The sequence below is a fragment of the Ochotona princeps genome, chromosome 1 (genome assembly GCF_030435755.1).
Source record: "Ochotona princeps isolate mOchPri1 chromosome 1, mOchPri1.hap1, whole genome shotgun sequence".
Lineage (NCBI taxonomy): Eukaryota > Metazoa > Chordata > Mammalia > Lagomorpha > Ochotonidae > Ochotona > Ochotona princeps.
Window position 1 is genome coordinate 33,297,376 of NC_080832.1, and position 19,575 is coordinate 33,316,950.

The 19,575-nt window shown below is 39.0% G+C and overlaps 1 protein-coding gene across 9 annotated transcripts in view; it reads right to left on the minus strand.

Annotated features, from left to right (window-relative positions):
- L3MBTL3 (L3MBTL histone methyl-lysine binding protein 3) overlaps window positions 1-19,575 on the minus strand; it is a 107,773-nt gene that overhangs the window by 36,892 nt on the left and 51,306 nt on the right. For all 9 annotated transcript variants that reach the window (XM_058675983.1, XM_058676089.1, XM_058676041.1 and 6 more), the window contains 4 exons: window positions 11,751-11,827; window positions 7,156-7,241; window positions 4,677-4,787; window positions 388-502 (listed from right to left, as the gene is read on the minus strand). In XM_058675983.1, the coding sequence (XP_058531966.1) occupies window positions 388-502; window positions 4,677-4,787; window positions 7,156-7,241; window positions 11,751-11,827 (389 nt within the window). The remainder of the gene's footprint in view (window positions 1-387; window positions 503-4,676; window positions 4,788-7,155; window positions 7,242-11,750; window positions 11,828-19,575) is intronic.

Genomic DNA, 19,575 nt, shown 5'->3' on the forward strand with positions numbered 1-19,575 from the left:
CCAAAGCTATAACATCACATCAGCTCTTTACATGATGCTAATATTGACAGATTAAATTCTAAAAGTCTGACACACTATCTTAGAAAAGTTCAATATTAATTTTGAAAGATAGTGTTTAATTTCATACAAAAGTAAGAAAAGTTTATATACATTATTTGGGGAGGCATTAAGTTTCTTTTATACTTCTATGACTGTAAAAAAATAAATAAATAAAAAGAACTATATTTCCGTGACTGTGACAATTAAAAATGTAATAAGAAATAAAGGATTACACAGAGAAGAAACCTGTAAAACAGAGAAATGAAGAGAGAGGCAGAGTATAATCAACATTAAGCACGCCACGTGAGCACATGGAGACAGTCCCTGAAGCCATCCTGTGCATCGTACTTAGAGGAGGCTGAAGAGGATGTCCAGTTTTTGAACACCAGCCAACAGGGTGGATATCGGGAGAGTCTGCATCTATCCAGTAGTCATAGCAACTATTCCAGCCATCAAAGTGAACCTGCGTCATGAAAGGAAACAGTACACATAGTCATCCAACTCCATATATTCTACAACTATTTATGCATAAATGAATACCCAGCAAATCATTTCCGTTATTTAAAATATGTGGTTCAGTGTTAGGAAAAAGGTATATTTCAAGCTAGCTTCAACAGAACACGTAACCATGACCAAATACCAAAATTCCACAAACAGCAAGCATACTGCTCCACACTGAACAACCTGAGTACAGGAACTGCACTGCAGCATCCACATACAGTCAACACCAATTACCCAAAATTACCGAAGGAATTAAAAAAAATCACAGCACTGAGTCTGCCCAGAAAATCCTTACTCCACAGATTCGGGTCTGTGCACTTCATGTCATTCACAAAATTTCCAAGCAACTCGGCTGTGCTACCTGAACTGAGTGAGACCCATTCATACTGAGTAGGGCATTATTGTAACAACAATACAGTCTCCAACAAACTTGTTATCATCATAGATAAAAGGATTAGTTTAATTTTTCCAAGATCTCAACTACAAACAATGTTTAACTGAAAATGTTATGTTATCACAGCCATTCTTGCAATGCTCCTAAACTGATAACTCAGTCTGGCAAATTAAAAGCCATCTATCTGACATTTATACACCTTGGACACTACCGCCAAATCTAATATGCCATCTCTTACACTCCACTAAAAATTTAGGCTTATAAGATCTGGAGAATTTCAAAGTGTAATTTTGATACAAAATTTAGTCTAGATATTATAAACAAAGAAAGAACAAAAGCATTGAATGCATTTAAAATATGCTACCTAAATTTACATAAATATCTGCAACATTGATTCTAGCTAAAATTCTTAGTGTGAAACCTCAGATTAAGTCATATTTTGAGGTTTGTATGGCTTTATTTCTCCTGTATGGGAGACCTGGAGAGGCTCCTGGCTCCTGGCTTCAGATCAGCTCTGCACCAAGCACTTGGCCACTAGGGGAGTAAACCAGCAGAAGGAAGATCTTTTTACCTCAGTCTCTCCTCACTCTGTAAATCTGCCTTTTCAATAAAAATGAATAAATCTTAAAAAAAAATAAAAAACAGGTTTTTTTTAAACAAACATAAAAGTCATTCTCAGTAGCACAAAGTACTAGTTTTTCTTTTGCTGAGTACTATTTCAAAATGAAATAAATATTTAAGGAATAACATAAGGGAAGAAGATAGGTAAACATAAGAATATGAAGCTGTTCCACTTTTGACTGGCTTCCTGCTAATGTTTCCTGCGAAGGCAGCAAAGGTTACTTAGAGACGTGGGTTCCAACATCCACGCTGAGACTGGGATGGAGTTCCGGCTTCCTGTTTAGCTGACACCCAGCTGCTGCAGGTGTCAGGAGAGTGCACCACTATCTGTCTTCTCTGCCTTCCTTTCCTCTTTCTCTGCCTTGGTCACTCTTTGAAAGGCAGAGTGACAGAGGCAGCGTAGGATAAACATACATTCTTCTCACTGGTTCATTCCAAAGGTCCCAGGATGGATTAGGCTAAAGCCAAGAACCCAAAACTCTACCTGTGTCTCCCTACATGGATGGCAGAGCCCAAGAACTTAAGCCATCTTCCACTGCTTTCCAAGGTGCATTAGCAGGGAGCAGGATCAGAAACAGAGCAGCTAGGTTTAAAGCCAGCACCCATTTGGGAAGGTTATGTCACATGCTGTGGATTAACTGGCTCTATCACAATGCAAGCCCCTATCCTCCAGTTCTTTATCCAACATGCAACTCATTATTGTGAATCATGGTTTCCTCAATGGTGTTGTGAAACACTAGAACTTATTCCTGGAAATATTTACATATTCATTTTTCAACTTTCCTCTATCTCTTTCCTACCATGCTAATCACTATTCTATACTTAGCTGAATTTTTAAATTTTTACATATGAGAAAGTGCAGAATCTGTTGGCCATGCCTGGCTTATTTCACTTCATGCAGTAATCTTCCATCCATTTTGCTGTAAAAGTCAAAATCTAATTTTTTATGTCTGAATATCTTACTGTGTACGTATATCTATGACCTCTTCTTTGATAGATTCACCACTGATGCACAACTAGATTAACTCCACGGGTTGTGAATAGTGCTACTGCTCACAAGAGAGTCCAGGCATCCCCCCCATAGGCTGACTCCACTTCCTTCACACACAGATCAGACAGCGGGCTCAGATAGCACGTTTTAAAATTATTATTACTATTATTTATGAGTTGATTTCATCCCTGAGGAACTGAAAATACTGAGCTATGCTAATAACTTAGTCTGCATTAGTCTGAAAACAAAAACAAATGGGTGTTCTTGTTGGATCACTTCCCGTATTAGAAAGCTAATGCTGTTGGAAGTGTTGATATTCCCAGACGCCTCAATTCTGAAACAGAGTGAACACATATTCTCTGTGACCTTCAGAAAACTCTGCAATATAAGGCTACCTGGGCTATGGCTTCAGCTCTATAATCCATCCAGTAATCGTGAAGATTGCCCACTGCAAGTCTCATAGCCTCTCTTTCTGGGGAGGTCAGTAGTGAAGAGCTGAATTAACTAAATGAATCAGCACCTCACAGCATCCGGCCTCTCTGGGCCAGAATTCTCATAGGTAACGAGTTTTTCACACAATTATTACAAAGGTGATATAAGTTCCTGAGACCAGTGATTGAAAAGAAAACCTAACTATTCACAGTCCATACAGCCTGACAGAAGTATTATTACTATTTTGGGATGCTTCTTTCCAGAACTGTTTACACATTCACTCTTCCGGAAAATTATAATAGTAGGTGTCGAATACAATGTTAAGCCTGAGTTCTTTTTGGCAGCTGCCAATATTAATATTTTCCTAAAATAATTACATTAAACATCATGTAGACATAGTAATTTTTAATCTATCAGCTGTTATGCTTGTTCCAAATATTAAATACTATAAACAGCATTACTATTTTATTTCATGAAGCCTTTTTCTTTGCAAATTCCTTCCAATTATTCCTTTAGCATCAATTCCTAAGACTGAAATTGTTGAATAAAAGGATAAACAAGCTAGAATTTTGATGCCAAATACCAAACCATTGTTTGAAAAGGGTGGTATTTTACAAAATCCTACAAGTTGCACGACACAATCAAATCTTCATACACCCAAACAAAAATTTTTTCAATTCTGAGACATTTGATTTGTAAGTCATATTTTATTAATTCTACATCTTTGATGATCAGTCTAAAGAAAATATCCCAGTTTATGATATATTACCCCCACATACAATTAACTAGAACATGCACTTGAATAAAGTCATAATGCACAAAATTTTCCAGAATATTATATAATCTTAAAAATAATGAAATTTTATTTTATGAAAATATCACATTTCTACAATTCTCATGTTATTTTGTAATTTATTTATTTGATAGGGCTATAAGGAGGTAAATGAGGCTGTGCTTTTGTTTTTAAGCATAAAATTGGGTATCTGCAGCTCAGGATTATGATTTAGTCCCACCACTGCCCATAGTAAAAACAGGAAGTCATACAGCCTTCCTGAGCCTCTATCTCATCAACACAACAGTGAGATCACAAACCATCCATACCACAATTACTACAAAACCTCCCAAAATGTGAAGGCACTGCTGCCTTATAAACCTAAGTCCACCTCATCTTTCTGTGCCACTATTACTATTACTAATAAACCCTCCACCATCTCACCAAGTCAGCAGAGCGGTTGTCGCTCTGATTTGAGAGTGAAACTAACGGTGAATCCTGAACTCTGGACCTACCATTTCTCTTGTCACCTGCAACATCAAACACGGAACCCAACTTCCAGAGAAGACTGTTCACTCTATGAGAAGTTCCTCCCATCTACAACTTCAACTCCAGTTACTGTATATCCTCACTTCATTACTTATCTTTCATCTATGCCAAAATAAAGGATTTGCTTCCAAAAAGCATTTCACACATCCCACAAAACCATGATCTTTTAACTTTTAAAACTCAGCACAGTATTGGGAAATGAAATACTACTTCTGAACATGCCCTATTTACTTTCTTTATTCAAATACCCAGTCAAAATACTAAAAGTCACAAAGAGAGAAATGTCTTATGCAAATTAAAGGGACAACTCGGAAGAATGCTGCTCACTTGGGTCATGTAACAAAAGGCAAACCCAAACCACAACACAGAATACTTACTTTTATCCGGTGATCATCGGTGTCTGCCACAGTCGCTACTCTAACAAACATGGGGTTTCTTTTGTCTACAACCTCAAGTTTCATTTTTTTCTGGAATCCATGCGGAGGTTTCTGTTACAACAAAAAATTTTCACAGTGATATTTAGAAATTAGAAAAAAAAAGTGGACGCGGGTGTTACAAAGGAGAGGCAAGCAACAAAGGAGCTCTTTGGAGAATGAGCTCTGTAAACTCCAGTTCCTAGCGGGGCCCTGGAGCTCACCTTCCCCCTGGAGACACAATTGCAACACACCCATTCAAGCAAGTCAAAGAGCCTGTGTACCTAGACTAGGAACAAATGAAGGCACAAGCAACACAGATATTTGGTGGCCTGTAGGAAAGAACACACTCTAAATTGTGGGACATGTCCAGGTCCAAACCAACAAGTATGAAAGTTATGGAAGGGAGGAGGGACATTTTTTTTAAAGGGGCCTAAGATAAGACACCAGGATTAGAAGGGACAGGGAGGGGAAAAAAAACAACAACAAAGAACAAAGGCCACAGAACCAACAGCTATCTACTCCTTAGTACTCCAGCAGAACCCTTAGACCCTCAGGCAGTTCAGTGCCAGGCAGGGCCATTATCTGATATCCTGCTTTTGGAAAGCTGTTTGCCACAGTCAAAGCTTCAGTTTCCTAGTCTTTAAAGTGGGCATAATCAAAGTGCTCTGAAAATTGAGAATATTACATAAAAATTATATCGAACAGTCTTAATGCAAGGCACCAAAAGGCCCAACTAGAGCAATCAGTTTCTTCTTTGCTTTGACAGTTTGTAGAACTGTCCTGATTTAACGCTGTCCAGTTAAGGCAAAGTGCACTTCAGCTCCACTTTGTCATAAACCTGCAGGTAAAAATTCAAAAATCAGGCATAACTCTAAAATAATTTCAGGTATGATTTATGATGGAATAATCATGCCAAATTTTTTAAAAATTCAAGCACTTATTATATCTTTCTTTTCAGTTCATGGGAAAAAATATAAATGATAAAGCCAATCACTTTTATATCTTTCTTTTCAATTCATGGGAAAAATATAAATAATAAAGCCAATCACTTGAGATGAAAAAGTAAAATCTTAATTATATTTGTACATTGTACAGAACTGAGGGTTACTTAAAAATCTCAGTGTGAAATATGGCGCAGCAGCCTAGCACCTAAAGCCCTTATCTTGCATGTGCTGGGATCCCATATGGATGCCAGATCATGTCCTGGCTGCTCCACATCTTGTCCAGCTCCCTGCTTGTGGCTTCGGAGAGCAGAAGACAGCTCAAAGCCTTGGGACCCTGCACCTGTGTGCGAGACCCAGAAGAAGCTCCTGGTTTTAGAGCACACTTTCATATTTTGTCTTTCAAGCATCTAGCTTGAAAAGCAGATGTCCATTGTTAGATTTCAACAATTTCTCCCACAGTCTTGAGTCCATCAACTCAGGACTGCACAAAGAAACTGTGATATATACATATATATAAACATCATGGACTACTACACAGCCATAAAAAAGAAAGAGATGCAATAAAAGAGACGGAGCTGGACCATTATGCTTAGTAAAGTTAGTCAGCCACTGTAAGACAGATATATATTTTCTCTGATTTGTGGTAACTAATATAAAGAGTACCAAAAAAAAGGAATGTATATCAGTGAAATTGACATTTTGAGATTTGGTTATTACTTAAAGCTCTTATCTACACTCTTCAGGAATACCAGTTTTCCAGTTTACCACATGTTTAATTTTTACTGGAGGCTTAAGCTCCAAATTATACAGTAAGTTCAAAATGTGTCATTGAAGATTTAAAGAAAGCCAAAAAATGAAAGGAGGAGAGAGGGTGGGATACAGTAGGACAGAGTGGGAAGTATTATTATGCTCTTAAAGCTGTAATTTTTCCTTTATATGTACGTAGTATCTAATTGTCTTACAAGAAGACTTTGAAATTCAAAGTAAAAACATTTTAGATGCCAGCAACAAAATTCATAGTTTCAATTTTGACTTTCAAAATTATAAAACACTGTATTTTGCTTTTGATTTCTTATTTCTTTCTGGTTTGCCAATATAATATTTTCTGTGATTCAATTTAAATGAATAAATGGGGCCCAGCATGATGACCCAGTAGTTAAATCCTCGCCTTGGAATTGCTGGGATCCCATAAAGATGCCAGTTTGTGTCCCAGCTGCTACACTTCCCATCCAGCTCTCTACTTTTGGCCTAGGAAAGCAAGAGGATGGCCCAAAGCCCTGGGACCATGCACCCACATGGGAGACCCAGAAGTTGTTCCTGGTTCCTCATTTTAGCGTGTCTCAGCTGCAGCCATTGTGGCCACTTGGGGAGTGAACCAGCATATGGAAGGTCTTTCTATTTCTCCTTCTCTCTGTAAATCTGGATTTCTAATAAAAATAAATAAATTTTTAAAAAATTGAATAAATTACAGTATTTACAGCAGTGAATTATCTTACCACTTTGAAAGCTCTTGCAGGAGCAGGTAAAGAATTGGTTTCTTCTAAATACTTATCCCAAGAAAAATGTTTTACATTTGGATAACCTGAGAAGAAAAATGCAAATGAAGAATCATAAATTATTACGTAAGCACCGTGAAATACTATCAACACTTACACTGAGATATCAATAACTAGGAAACTATATTTACATGCACATAATTTTAACCTACTCACCCAGAACTGTTTGCAATAACCAATCTGTCATCATAATCATGATTTACTTATTTTTAGATAGAAATTTTACACACACTGATATACGTATGTATGTATGTATGCATAACTTACACCAGAAAGTAAAGACAGCCTTGAACACAAGACAGGTATACACAAATATCCTTTAAGATTTTATTTTGATTCATTCAAGAAAATCATATATACATAACTGTATAATCATATTCTCAGATACACACAAAATGCAGTTATTATAAATGCAAAAATATAAAAACAAGCTAACTGTCCCGTAACACAGAAATACACAGAAAGAGTGCAGCACATTTGAATTGAGAACATTCACATAAAAGAACCTATTTCCCCCTTTCTCTTGCAGAGCCCAAAATAAACGAGGTAAGAAAGAACAGGGCTTAGCATCCAGCTCTCTGCTTGTGGCCTGGGAAAGCAGTCGAGGACGGCCCAATGCATTGGGACACTGCACCCGCGTGGGAGACCCGGAAGAGGTTCCAGGTTCCCGGCTTCGGATCGGCGTGCATCGGCCCGTTGCGGCTCACTTGGGGAGTGAAACATCGGATGGAAGATCTTCCTCTCTGTCTCTCCTCCTCTCTGTATATTCCAGCTTTCCAATAATAATAAAATAAAAAAAAAAAAAAAAAAAGAAAGAAAGAACAGGGCTTAGGGTGGCCCAGCAGAGTGGGAAACTCGCTACCTAAAAGCACTAAGAAAACCTGCACATATCCTGAAAGTAATGGAATCCAGTTTTTCTCACTGACAGAGAAAAGCTTAGAAAAAAGCTAAATGTGTCAACTGTGAATTGGAGATACTGTCATTGTATTCAACACAAACAGACAAGTCCACAAGCAGCAACATCCCAGAATGAGCACACATCCCATCTCAACGCCATTCCCAGCTAACAGGAACCACGGATGCCTGGAGAAACAACGTGCAGTGGGTTAGCCAAGGAAGCTGCAACACAAGCCTTCCTGAGTCACACTACAAGATGTCTCAAGAAATGGGCTCATGTCAAAAGGACATCAGAATTGGTCAGGAGGGGCCCCCACTGGCTGACATCTGAGGAATTCTGGGTGAAACAGACTGTAACTCACTGATTAAAAAAAAAAAAAAAAAAACACAGCCGCCTGGGGCCAGCGTTGCTACAGAGCAGGTTGCTGCACGTGGTGCGGCACCCAAAGGGTGCTGATTCTTGTTCCAGCTACTCAGCTTCTAATCCAGCTCTCTACCAGGATGGTTTAACTGACTGAACCCCTACACCCACCTGGGAGACCCAGAAGTTCCTGGCTTCTACCTGGCCCAGCCCAAGCTGTTGCAGCAATTAAAGGAACGAACCAGCGGTTGGAAGGCTTCTCCCATACTCAACTCCCTGCCTCCCTCTGTAAATCTGACTTTCAATTTATGTGTTCACATAAATTAAATAGGAAGTTTAGAAAATTAATCTTTGTAGAAGAGTATCAAGCTAATTATGAGTAGGGAATGATGAAATATGCAAAACTATTTATCAACTGCCAGAATTATAATTCATACTGAAAATATCAGCAAATGCTAAAACTAGCACATTATGAGAATGTGTATCACAAAAGATCTCTTCCAAAACACTTATGACAGAGAAAAAAATAGCTGCATTAGTAGACACCCCACAAACATCTTACTCAACTAAAAGACCCAGTGCCGTCACATACCAGCTGAGAGGATGCAGTGAGGACACAGTGCTATGTCCGTGATAATCCTGCCAAAATGCACACCTTGGTTCTAATCGCAAGGCAGTGCCAAACACACTCTAATCAAGTCATGACCTATGAAGTAACTAACCCATCCCTAAACACAGTAAGGCATACAAGTCAAGTTGGTCTAACAGAAGGAGGCTAGGGGATCTGACAGTCAAATGTAACGTCTGATGCTTTTATCAGAAAAAGCATCATTTAGACAACTAACAAACTCCAATATGTCTCTGGGCCAAGGGTGTAGAAAGTTTTGCACTCTTTTGTACCTTTCATGGACTGCTGAAATGGTTTCAAAGCAAAATGCTGAAAAGTGAATTTTCAAAGGTATTTCTGCATGTTCACTCTACAATGTTATTTTTAAGATGCCTATCTTGCATAAATTAACAAATTTTAAACAAAACATTCTGCTACACAAAACTGAAGTCTGTACATATATACTGTTGCAGATGGGCAATAAAGTTTTTCTGGGGAAATATAATGACAAAGTGTTAAGCTGTCACGACGGGCTGGTGTTGTGGCATAGTGGGTAAGCCTGCTGTCCACAATACTAGCATCCCATACAGGTGCTGCTTCAAGTCACTGCTGTTCCATACTCAATGCAGCTCACTGCTCAGGGCCTGGGAGAAGCAGCCAGAAATGCAGCAGGAGCTTGAGCTGGATCCGGATGAAGCTTCTGGCTCCTGCTCTCATCCTAGCTCAGCCCTGGCTGTTACAGCCAGTAGGGAGTGAAAAGTGGAAGGAAGAGCATGCTCCTGCCTTCTCTCTCTCTCTCTTACTCTGTAACTCTGCCTTTCAAACAAACAAATAAATAAGGCTTAAAGTAAAACAATTAGCTCTGGCTTCACTTTTACTTTAAACTTTAAAAAAAAGTGAATATTAAGGTATAACTTTGATAATTTAAAATACAAATACTGTTAACAGGCAAAGGTTCTACTCTCTGAAAGAGAACAATTACAGACAAGCCACTGGTGCTGCTAGTGGGATGGGGTCATCCATGAAATAGCACTGATGAAGAGCAGGCACCCCGAGAAAATGGGTACACGTGGTGAGGACCCTCCTCTCCACAGGCCAGAGGCAGAGTCGGAAACCTGCCTTGAAGAAGAGGGACTTGAGAAACACTATTTCTCATAAACAAAGAGTAACATCAGCATGTGCCCAAAAACTGTCTCTTTATTTGGCAGTTTTTTAAAGTCTACATGTACATGTCTTTATTGTATCAACCATATGTGATATAGATTTCATCATTCTAATCACTTTGAGGTATACAATCCTGTTTTTTTCTCTGCTTCATTATTTACTTATCAGATCTCTTCAAGGAACCAAAAAGAATCACATGGAAAAAAACGACTGATACCAAATTGGGTAAAATAATCATTGATGACATCAGCCCTGTGGTGTGAAGGACAAACCTGCAGTCCACAAGACCAGTATCCCATAAGGGCATCAGTTCAACTCTCAACTGTTCCTACTTCTGATGTAGGTCCCTGCTAATGGTCTGGAAAAGCAGAAGGGCATGGCAAAGTGCTTGGGCCCCTCTACCCTCATGGGAGAAGCAGAAGAATCTCTTGACTCCTGGCTGGAGACTGGGCCAGTTCTAACCACTGTTGCAATTTGGAGAATGAACCAGTGGATGGAAAATCCCTTACTCTGCCTCTTCCCCATTCTAACTCAGCCTTTCAAATAAACAATCTTAAAAAAAAAAAAAAAGTGGAGGAACTGTTGCCATTTAGATGGTAGTGGTAGCAGACAGGGAGCTTTGCAATCACCAATCGCTATGGTTTAGTCAGTCACAGGACCTATGAGAGCTAAAACAAAAATACTTCAGTGGTTTCCACTATGGACTACAGAATCATTACTATCCTGCCACAAAATTCCTTAGTATATGAAAAAAAGCTCAAAATGACATGAAGCAAGGTCACTATTTGTCAGCAGTTATACTGCCTCCTGGCAGAGAGCAAATTCATGAGTCATGAAGCCTCTACAGCCCGAGTCAGACAGCAGAAGGACCTTTGGAAAACAGCAGAGAACAGAAAGGTACCACTGATACACACAAGCAAAATCTATTTGGGTACTAAGGGCCTCAAAACAAAGAGGAAATGCAAATGAGCAAGCTCTAAGATAAACAAACAAAGCTCTCACTTAAATTTGAACATCATGCTTCTGCTAGAACTGACCTTGACACCTGCAGTTACGCTCCATCCCCAACTGCTCTGTTTCCCATATCCATGTTTCTGTATTTATCCAATTACAGGAATTCACTTCTACATTAGGTGATATGTTTAAATAAATACTATAATTGCATGAATACTCAAGGTCTAGAATTGAATTTCAAGTTGAGAAATGAGAAAAAAATATGAGACTCTGCTAGGGAATAAGCCAAAGTTTATAAGTTTGAAGGTACAAAAAGGGTCAGGAAAGTTCGGATCAGCTGGCCTTCCTGCCACATTACCACATTCACTTGTTAGGTACTGTCCATGGCTGCTGCTACATCACACCTGAGTAAGATGACTAGGACATAGAATGGCTATGGCATAGAATGAATAGCCAGCAAAACCTAAAATACAGACTAGTGGGTCCATTACAGATAAAGTGTGCAGACTGCCGAAATACACAAACAATATGAGATACCAAATGAACACAAACCTGGGGGAGTAATGAGGGTTCGTCTGTGTTCTTTGCACCAACCAACTGGATGAATGTGTGGACTGGACGCTTCACACCTGTAGGGAAAGCAAATTCAACACTGTAAGCATCAGCATAAACAGTTAGTAGGAAAACTTGCAAAAGCAAGTTAATTGGAGACCATGAACAGTTTCCACAAAGCTCCATTTACTACTATTTATTTTGGAGGAAAAAAAATTGCTATACCAAAGGATATTTCACTCTTCCAATGTGTTCATACCAAGTAGATCTCTATTAGTTTTAGACAAATATCATATTCACTTGACAAAGTCTGTTGTGCTCTGTAATTTCAAATACAGTACATGTTCAAAGACAGCATCATTACAATTCAGAATATTTACAGATAAAAATCCTGTGAAAGAACAGACTAAGGGTAAACAGTAAGTTAAATTACTTCAGCATCTCCGAATGCAAACATGGAAAGGAAAGAAACTCCTTTACTTAAAATCAATGTGATTCCTGTTACCCATTACAATGACACAAAGCAAGTACCAGACGAAGTCCTTCTTTTCCTCCTCTCTGTCATTTTTATCAAAGTCTGACATGTATGTTTTCAAAGGTCTTAATCAATATGCAATATCTGATTCTTTGTTCCTAATATGCATGCTTGCTTTATGGGACATGCTTCATCCAATCACTGAGTGTTTTTAATGTTTCTGGTTCTAGGACAGTCCCTGTCAACACAGCAGCAAATAAGTTCCTCCCTTCCTGGCCCTGAAGAGCAGACTCTGGTGGGCAATGCTACGCAGACAGAGGAAGGGAAAAAAAGGCCCAAGTGGAACAGGGTCAAGGCATGGCTGTATGCAGCCTCTTCACATCAACCTGAAGATAAGGCAACACTGGAGCAAAGACCTGAAAGAACTGAAGAGGGAACCTAGTCACTCAAACACATAGAAATCAACTACTCCTGGCAGAGGGGGCAGCAAACACAAGGACTATGAGTTATGAGCCTTGGAGAACTATGGCGGAGTGGGAAGAGATAGGGAAACGCAGGAGGACAAGAAATGTTGTCGGAAAGGGCCTTCAGGCCACAGTGAGTCTTGGACTTTCAGAGGAGGTGAAGGACAACATCACTATGGAGCTTTCAGGCACAGCAGCGGCATACTCCAGTTTTATGCTTTAAAGTAAATTCTACGTGATGCAGACATGTGACCTCAGAAGTGAGATAAGAGATGTTCAGAGGCTCTGGCAAGAGCTGATGATGATGGCTGGCATTGTGGGGGCTGAAGATAACAAGTGACTATGTTTATTATTATTATTGTTGTTACTGATATTCTCCAATAAGTTGAAAGGCAGAATAACAGAGAGAGGTCAGTCTTCCACCTGCTGGTTCACTACCCAAATGGCTGCCACAACTGGGGCTGGGTAAGCCAAAGCCAAGAACCAGGAACTCTACTGGGTCTCCCATGAGGATGCAGGGATGCACACACTTGAGCCATCCTCCACTGCTTTCCCAGGTGCATCAGCAGATTTGGATTGGAACTGGAATGGCCAGGTTTCAAACTGGTGCCCATGTGGGCTGCTAAAACTGCAGCTGACAGTTTAATACAAAATGCCACAGTGACCACCCCATGACTATATTTTAGGAATATATTTTATGAGTACCTGATCAGACACTCAAATCCAGAAAATTGGCTCACAGATTTACATGAGGTGTAACTGAAGTGAAGCTGTCGAGCAGTTAAATGGGCTGCGGCACGTGGCAGAAGATCATGGCTGCCATCTTCTGGGATGGCACAGACAGCAAACACAGTTTGACATTTCACGTGAATGAACAACCCTGATCACAAACAAGTTAAGACGTCAAAAAGAGAAAGAACACAAAATCTTTAGCTTAAGGACAAGTTCCTGGTAAAAATACAAATCTAGAATCATCAGCAGAGTTGAAACTCTACAACAAGACAGGGAACACAGGAGCAATGAAACACAATGGCCTTTCTTAGAAATGATGAGATCAGCATGCTGCCGCCTCCTCCCAAACCAGCCCTTTGAAGGGCGGGGCCGGCAGTCACGTACAGTGAGTGTTGCCCACAGTGTTGGTTTTTCCCAGAACTCATTGCAGTAGAAAACACCTTCATCTTCACAGTGATGGTTTCTCCCCTGAGTTACCTGCTGAGGGGGATGGCAGGAGGGGGTCACAGGAGAGGAAAACACACCAGGTTAAACTCTCCCAGTAATAACTACATCCCTCACTTTATTCCATAGACAATATTTTAACATATAATACCTTAAGATGAACTTTGTTGTAAATTGTGAAAACAAACCTTTAGAAAACCTATGTCCAGTATTCTTTTTTCCTTCAGCAATAATCCTTGTTATGGACTATTCTTAATGGCCTTTATTTTAGAGAAGGGTATTTATACAGTGTCATGGAAAAAAAAGTGACATGAGTTTGATTTTCCCATTCTTACTCTAATACAGATTAGTTTTTATAGTTATTTGCAGGCTTATATATTATTTCCAGGTAAGAACTTTAAATATTACTAATTCTGATTTCTCTATCTGTAATTAAGGAAAATTATTTTTATTCCTACACTATTTAAACTAATAGCACTTCTATTAATACCTAAATATGATCAAAATCATCATGTGGCATAAATATGAAAACTATCACCACAGAGAAGATAAAAATACCCCCACTTTCGCCTGCTTTACATGAAGAGGTTACCACAAAAAGCTCATGAAAAGTTGAATTAAAAGTCTGAGTTTATAATTTACATAATGCTTTGAAATTCTTTTTAATGTTTTGAAATTCTTGCAGAACTTTTTTCACAATACACATTTCCATGCATGTACTATAAGAGAATATTTCTGCACCAAAATAAAAACCATATCTTTAAATCCATCTTTTTGAAATACTCTCATATGTTCTCAATAAGCAAACTACACTTCATTCAGAAAGTGGAAAGCTGTGAAATCTTCCTGCTCCCACTGTGAAACAAGTCATCTCTTAGTCCCATCTAGTGTTCAAAACCAGAAATGTAACTGCAAAGAAATAGAATGAAGACCAACCAATTAAACAAAACAAAAAAAAAGCTTGGCAAATCACTGATTACTGTTCTTGGTTTCTGTTTATGTCATAGAAGCCGCCACTTTTTCAAAAACTGTTTAAGAGTTCATTTCACAAAAGTGCACATTACTCATGAAAGCTGCTAAGAGCCAAATCAGACCAAAACTAAGAAGTCATGAAAGGATCAGAAGCCAAAGAAATAGTGAAAACTCTGTTTATGACAGATGGATAAAGTGTACAGATCTGAAGACCATTTCACGGAAACACAAAGAGGTTAAGTGATTTTCCCGAACCTTTGGAATGAAGACACAGAATCCTAATACTATCAGTCACAGCTAAAAAGCTAAACAAAGTAATACACACAGGCCAGGCTCCGCATATCCAGGCAGAGAGTCAAGGAGTACATTTCAAGCTGCGGCCTTAAAGGAAACATTGAAGTCCCATCATTTCAAGCACTAATGCTTTAGATTCTTTGAGGAAATACAGGACATTTGGCTTCTCCTACTCCCTAAATTCAGAGCACTGCTCTACTGATTTAAAACCAGTACCGTTGTCCCTTGCCACCTGCTAGCACTTCATGGCCCCTCCTGCTCTGTGCCAGACCTCCTCTGGGTGAGTCAGCTAGGTACACTCCGCACCCCTCACGGATGTCCCATCTCCCATTCCCCGGTAGCTGTGGTAAACGGTATTCATTTACTTTCTGTTTGAAACCTGCCATCAACTCAGGGACTACTTAGCAAAGAGCAAGGTGCTACCATTTCAGCACCCTGCTGTCACATATTCCTCTTCCTGCTTCTTTTTCTCCAGGCTGAGACATGTAAGAGTTAATGCCTTAGCAAGGGGAGCCCATCCTAAGACACCTGGTGCCATCAAAATCCAGGTTCTGATACCCTCTACCCTCTTCCTCTGCAGAGGCCTCCCTCCGGCTGAGAGAACCCTCCCTCAAGTCCACCCCCTCTCAAGAAAGGGCATGCTTGGCTTGGATGTCCCTCCTATCTCATCAACTTCTGTAAAATGATTTCTGTCCCTAAAACTTATTTTACTCTTTACATCTGACAAGGTAGGCATTATTAACATCTCCTTTTGCCAAGGGACACAGCTGAGGCTTAGAAGAGCTTAAGGATAAATTACCTTGGGCCCGGCGGCGTGGCCTAGCGGCTAAAGTCCTCGCCTTGAACGCCCCGGGATCCCATATGGGCACTGGTTCTAATCCCGGCAGCTCCACTTCCCATCCAGCTCCCTGCTTGTGGCCTGGGAAAGCAGTCGAGGACGGCCCAAAGCTTTGGGACTCTGCACCCGTGTTGGAGACCTGGAAGAATTTCCTGGCTCCTGGCTTTGGGTCGGCATAGCATCGGCCATTGCGCTCACTTGGGGAGTGAATCATCGGACGGAAGATCTTCCTCTCTGTCTCTCCTCCTCTCTGTGTATCTGACTGACCAATAAAAATAAATAAATCTTAAAAAAAAAGAATAAATTACCTTGTCATTCCCTATCCTCTGACCAAAACATACGCTAGTGCTATCCTTGAATAAGCAATTTTTCAACTTACCATCTAAGTTCTCACTTTTCTTGCCCTTCGTGGTTCTGCTCAAATCCCTTCTTCTCACCACCCATCAGGACCCTCCCATGAGTCTGACCTAGGCCTCCTCTTGGTGAGCCACTGCAGACAGCAAGTGGTTGCTTCTGATAACGTATATCATGTACCAGCATCCACCATGCAGCCAGGACAGTGGCGTCTGCTTCTCTCCACCTGCAGATCATAGAGCCTCCTAGAGCTGAAGTTCAGAACTGCCCATGTCTAAATTCTCCTATTACCAGTGCTTCCAAAATGTGGTCAAATGATGACAAGCCTACTAACTGTGACACCACGCAAGGAAATTGCCAACATAATACAAACCTATCAGTACCATTTTATGGAGACTTTTGAATATTACATAATCAAGAAAAGGCCCCAGTCCAGGTCTGTTCTAATTCACTAATTTAATGCTTCTGTTTTTCATAGCACTTGTTGCTGATTTATACCTAAACTCTTATACTGAAACGGAACCAAAGGTGTCTAAAGTTGCAATCTTACTCATTTAAGCCTTTCTATTTAGCATTACGCAACATCCTGCTGTCATATCACACCTCCTGGAGGCCAAAAGACAAGAAACAACATTCTTAAAACAAAGTCTTCTTCCCAGAGACCCTGGCTCAGGCAGAGGGAAAATAAAGAGCGAATGGCTGTGAATGCAGAGCAAGAGAACGCCCGACCCCACGGTGCTCACTTCCCTGCTAAGTATACCCTGATACTTAGGAATACTCCTAGGTACAATGACTGTCAAGGGGACAAAACAGTTACTATCAGTAATAAGAATACAGAAGAAACACAGAAGCAAATTTTCTAAAATATATCCCTTTTTTCCTTCCATGAAACTACTGTTTAAAAGTTGCCCATATTTTCATCACACTTCTCTCTGGCCAGAAGAAATGTTTTACTGCAGCTAAACCTACGGCATCTGAACTGTAAAGAAACATATATGTGTTGTCAAATTCCTACCAAGGAAGAAAGAGATATAGGTTCACTATTTCATTCAATAGAAAAAACAAATCTCATTTTCAAATTGCTTTAAGAAGGGGAACCCAATCTATAACTACCATTATGTGCCTAATTCATTTATGATAAAACCATTCCAGAACTCAATAATCAAAGAATATTGCATTTAGTAAAACCAGCGAAATTCTAGCACATTTAAGCAATTTTCAGCATTCCTTAATTGCATACTGAGATGAGAATGCACTGTACTCTTTTTCTGACAATTAACAGTAAGATTTAATCCAACAGTTAGCAGTATAAGCAATCCTCAAAGTTCATTCCAACCTAGACATAATTATAGTAGCTTGTGCCACAAAAGTGCCAAATCAAACTTTTTAAAAATAATTATTTTCCCACTGTTCTTCCTAATCGTCTCCTAGACTTCTGGCATTAAAAAAAAAAAAGTGAATGCAACAAATTCTTCTAGACTACTTCCACTCCCCCCCCAGAGTATTCTGAATGGTAATAAATCTTGAGCCAAGTATCTTACACCTTTACAACATCATACCCCTATGAGACTATAAACTAATATTCACCCACTTTGTTCAATTCATATAAACTTAAAAATTTTGCCCAAATAAAACAGAACTTTAACAGCAAGATTCTCATTTCAGTACATGCTAATAATTGCTTTGCGATTATTTATGAATGAAAGGACAGGATCCAGGTGCTCTCACCGGCACTGCCACCATCACAGGCCAGGAACCAGGAAGAGGGAAACTGCTTTACCCTGGGACAGATACAGACTATTTTAAAATTTAAAATTTCCTCCTCTACCCAGCTATTCAAATAAGCATAGGCAATTTTAAATAAAACACCAATGAATCTGAACTACAAGAAAAGAATATGATAAGTAATATGGCAAGGATTCAATCAGCCAGTCCAGACTCAACAGGCCCAATGCTCTGGCTCCGCAGGGAAGCAAAACAGGGACTGTAAATTAACAGAGATCAAGGAAACATCAAAACAATCACAAAGTATGCACCTTATTTAGACCTGCAGACAAAATGCTGAGACAACTGGGAGAAGTGTTTAAGTATGCTAGTTAAATATTAAGAGCTGTATTTAAAGAACAAAAAACAATCCCCAGTTTTAGAAGATAGCATTCACAATATTCAAAGAGCTGTGACTTAGAAATGTTTTCAAAAACATTCTTAGGAGATTAAGAATTAAGAATACAGAAGAAACAATATTGGATTTAGGTTGATAACTGCTGAAGCTAACTAAAGGCTACAGATTACCACTGTATTATTACACTTTCTTATCAGCTTGGAATTTTATTTAAACAGAAATCCCTGTAACAAATGAATACAAAGATGTGCTTTGAAGAAAAAATTAAGATTTCCAGAACAAAAATCTGGAGAAAACAAAACTTTCAAAAGTAATAAGTCTCTGAAATGTAATCACAGAATGGTTTACCTAAATTCTTCACTCTTTTAAAAGCACAGACTGGGAGAATTTAAGTCTGTAACAGAAAGCATTTAAGTCTGAATAGCATTCTCCCCACCCTTACTGGAGGCCCGGAGGGGCATGCCTTCCTCTCATAGTTGTAAACAATATTAAAAATAAGAAAAAAGACCCTGGATTCACATAATCACATCACCAAAAATAAATCTAAATAGCAAACAAATTTTAAATGTTTCATGTGTTCTTTCTTTTTAAACTATGCAAAGAAAACTACTAAATATCTAAGAATCCTATTGAATGAGTAACAGAAATAATTGTTATTTAGTACATATGAATACTTAAACATAAGTATACTAAAAAGTACAATCAAGCTTTCCTAAAATTTAGTCCTATTTATAGAAACTAATAATACCATAACATTAGCCATATTTTATAAATACAGCATTGTTATTTCTGTAAGGTAGCTTCATTTCAGATGTTCTCTAGAAGTGAATACTGTGTTTCACCAAAAAACACTGAATTGTAGTAATTAATGAACATGAATTAGGTTGGGAAAATTCTTAGTTGAATAGCTTAATACAAATGTGAAGGCTTTATTTTAGTTATTTTAGTTAAATAATTCTACAGCTTGCCTACACCGGTTTGGCAACATCATATGCAAAGAAAACCCAAGGTTTAAAAGCAATACTCCTTAAATACTACCTTTGCATTCAACTACTATGAGTCGTTAAATTAGCTACTGGGAAAGTACATGCAAAAGAAAGATGAAAATGTCCCTACAGAAATGACACAGA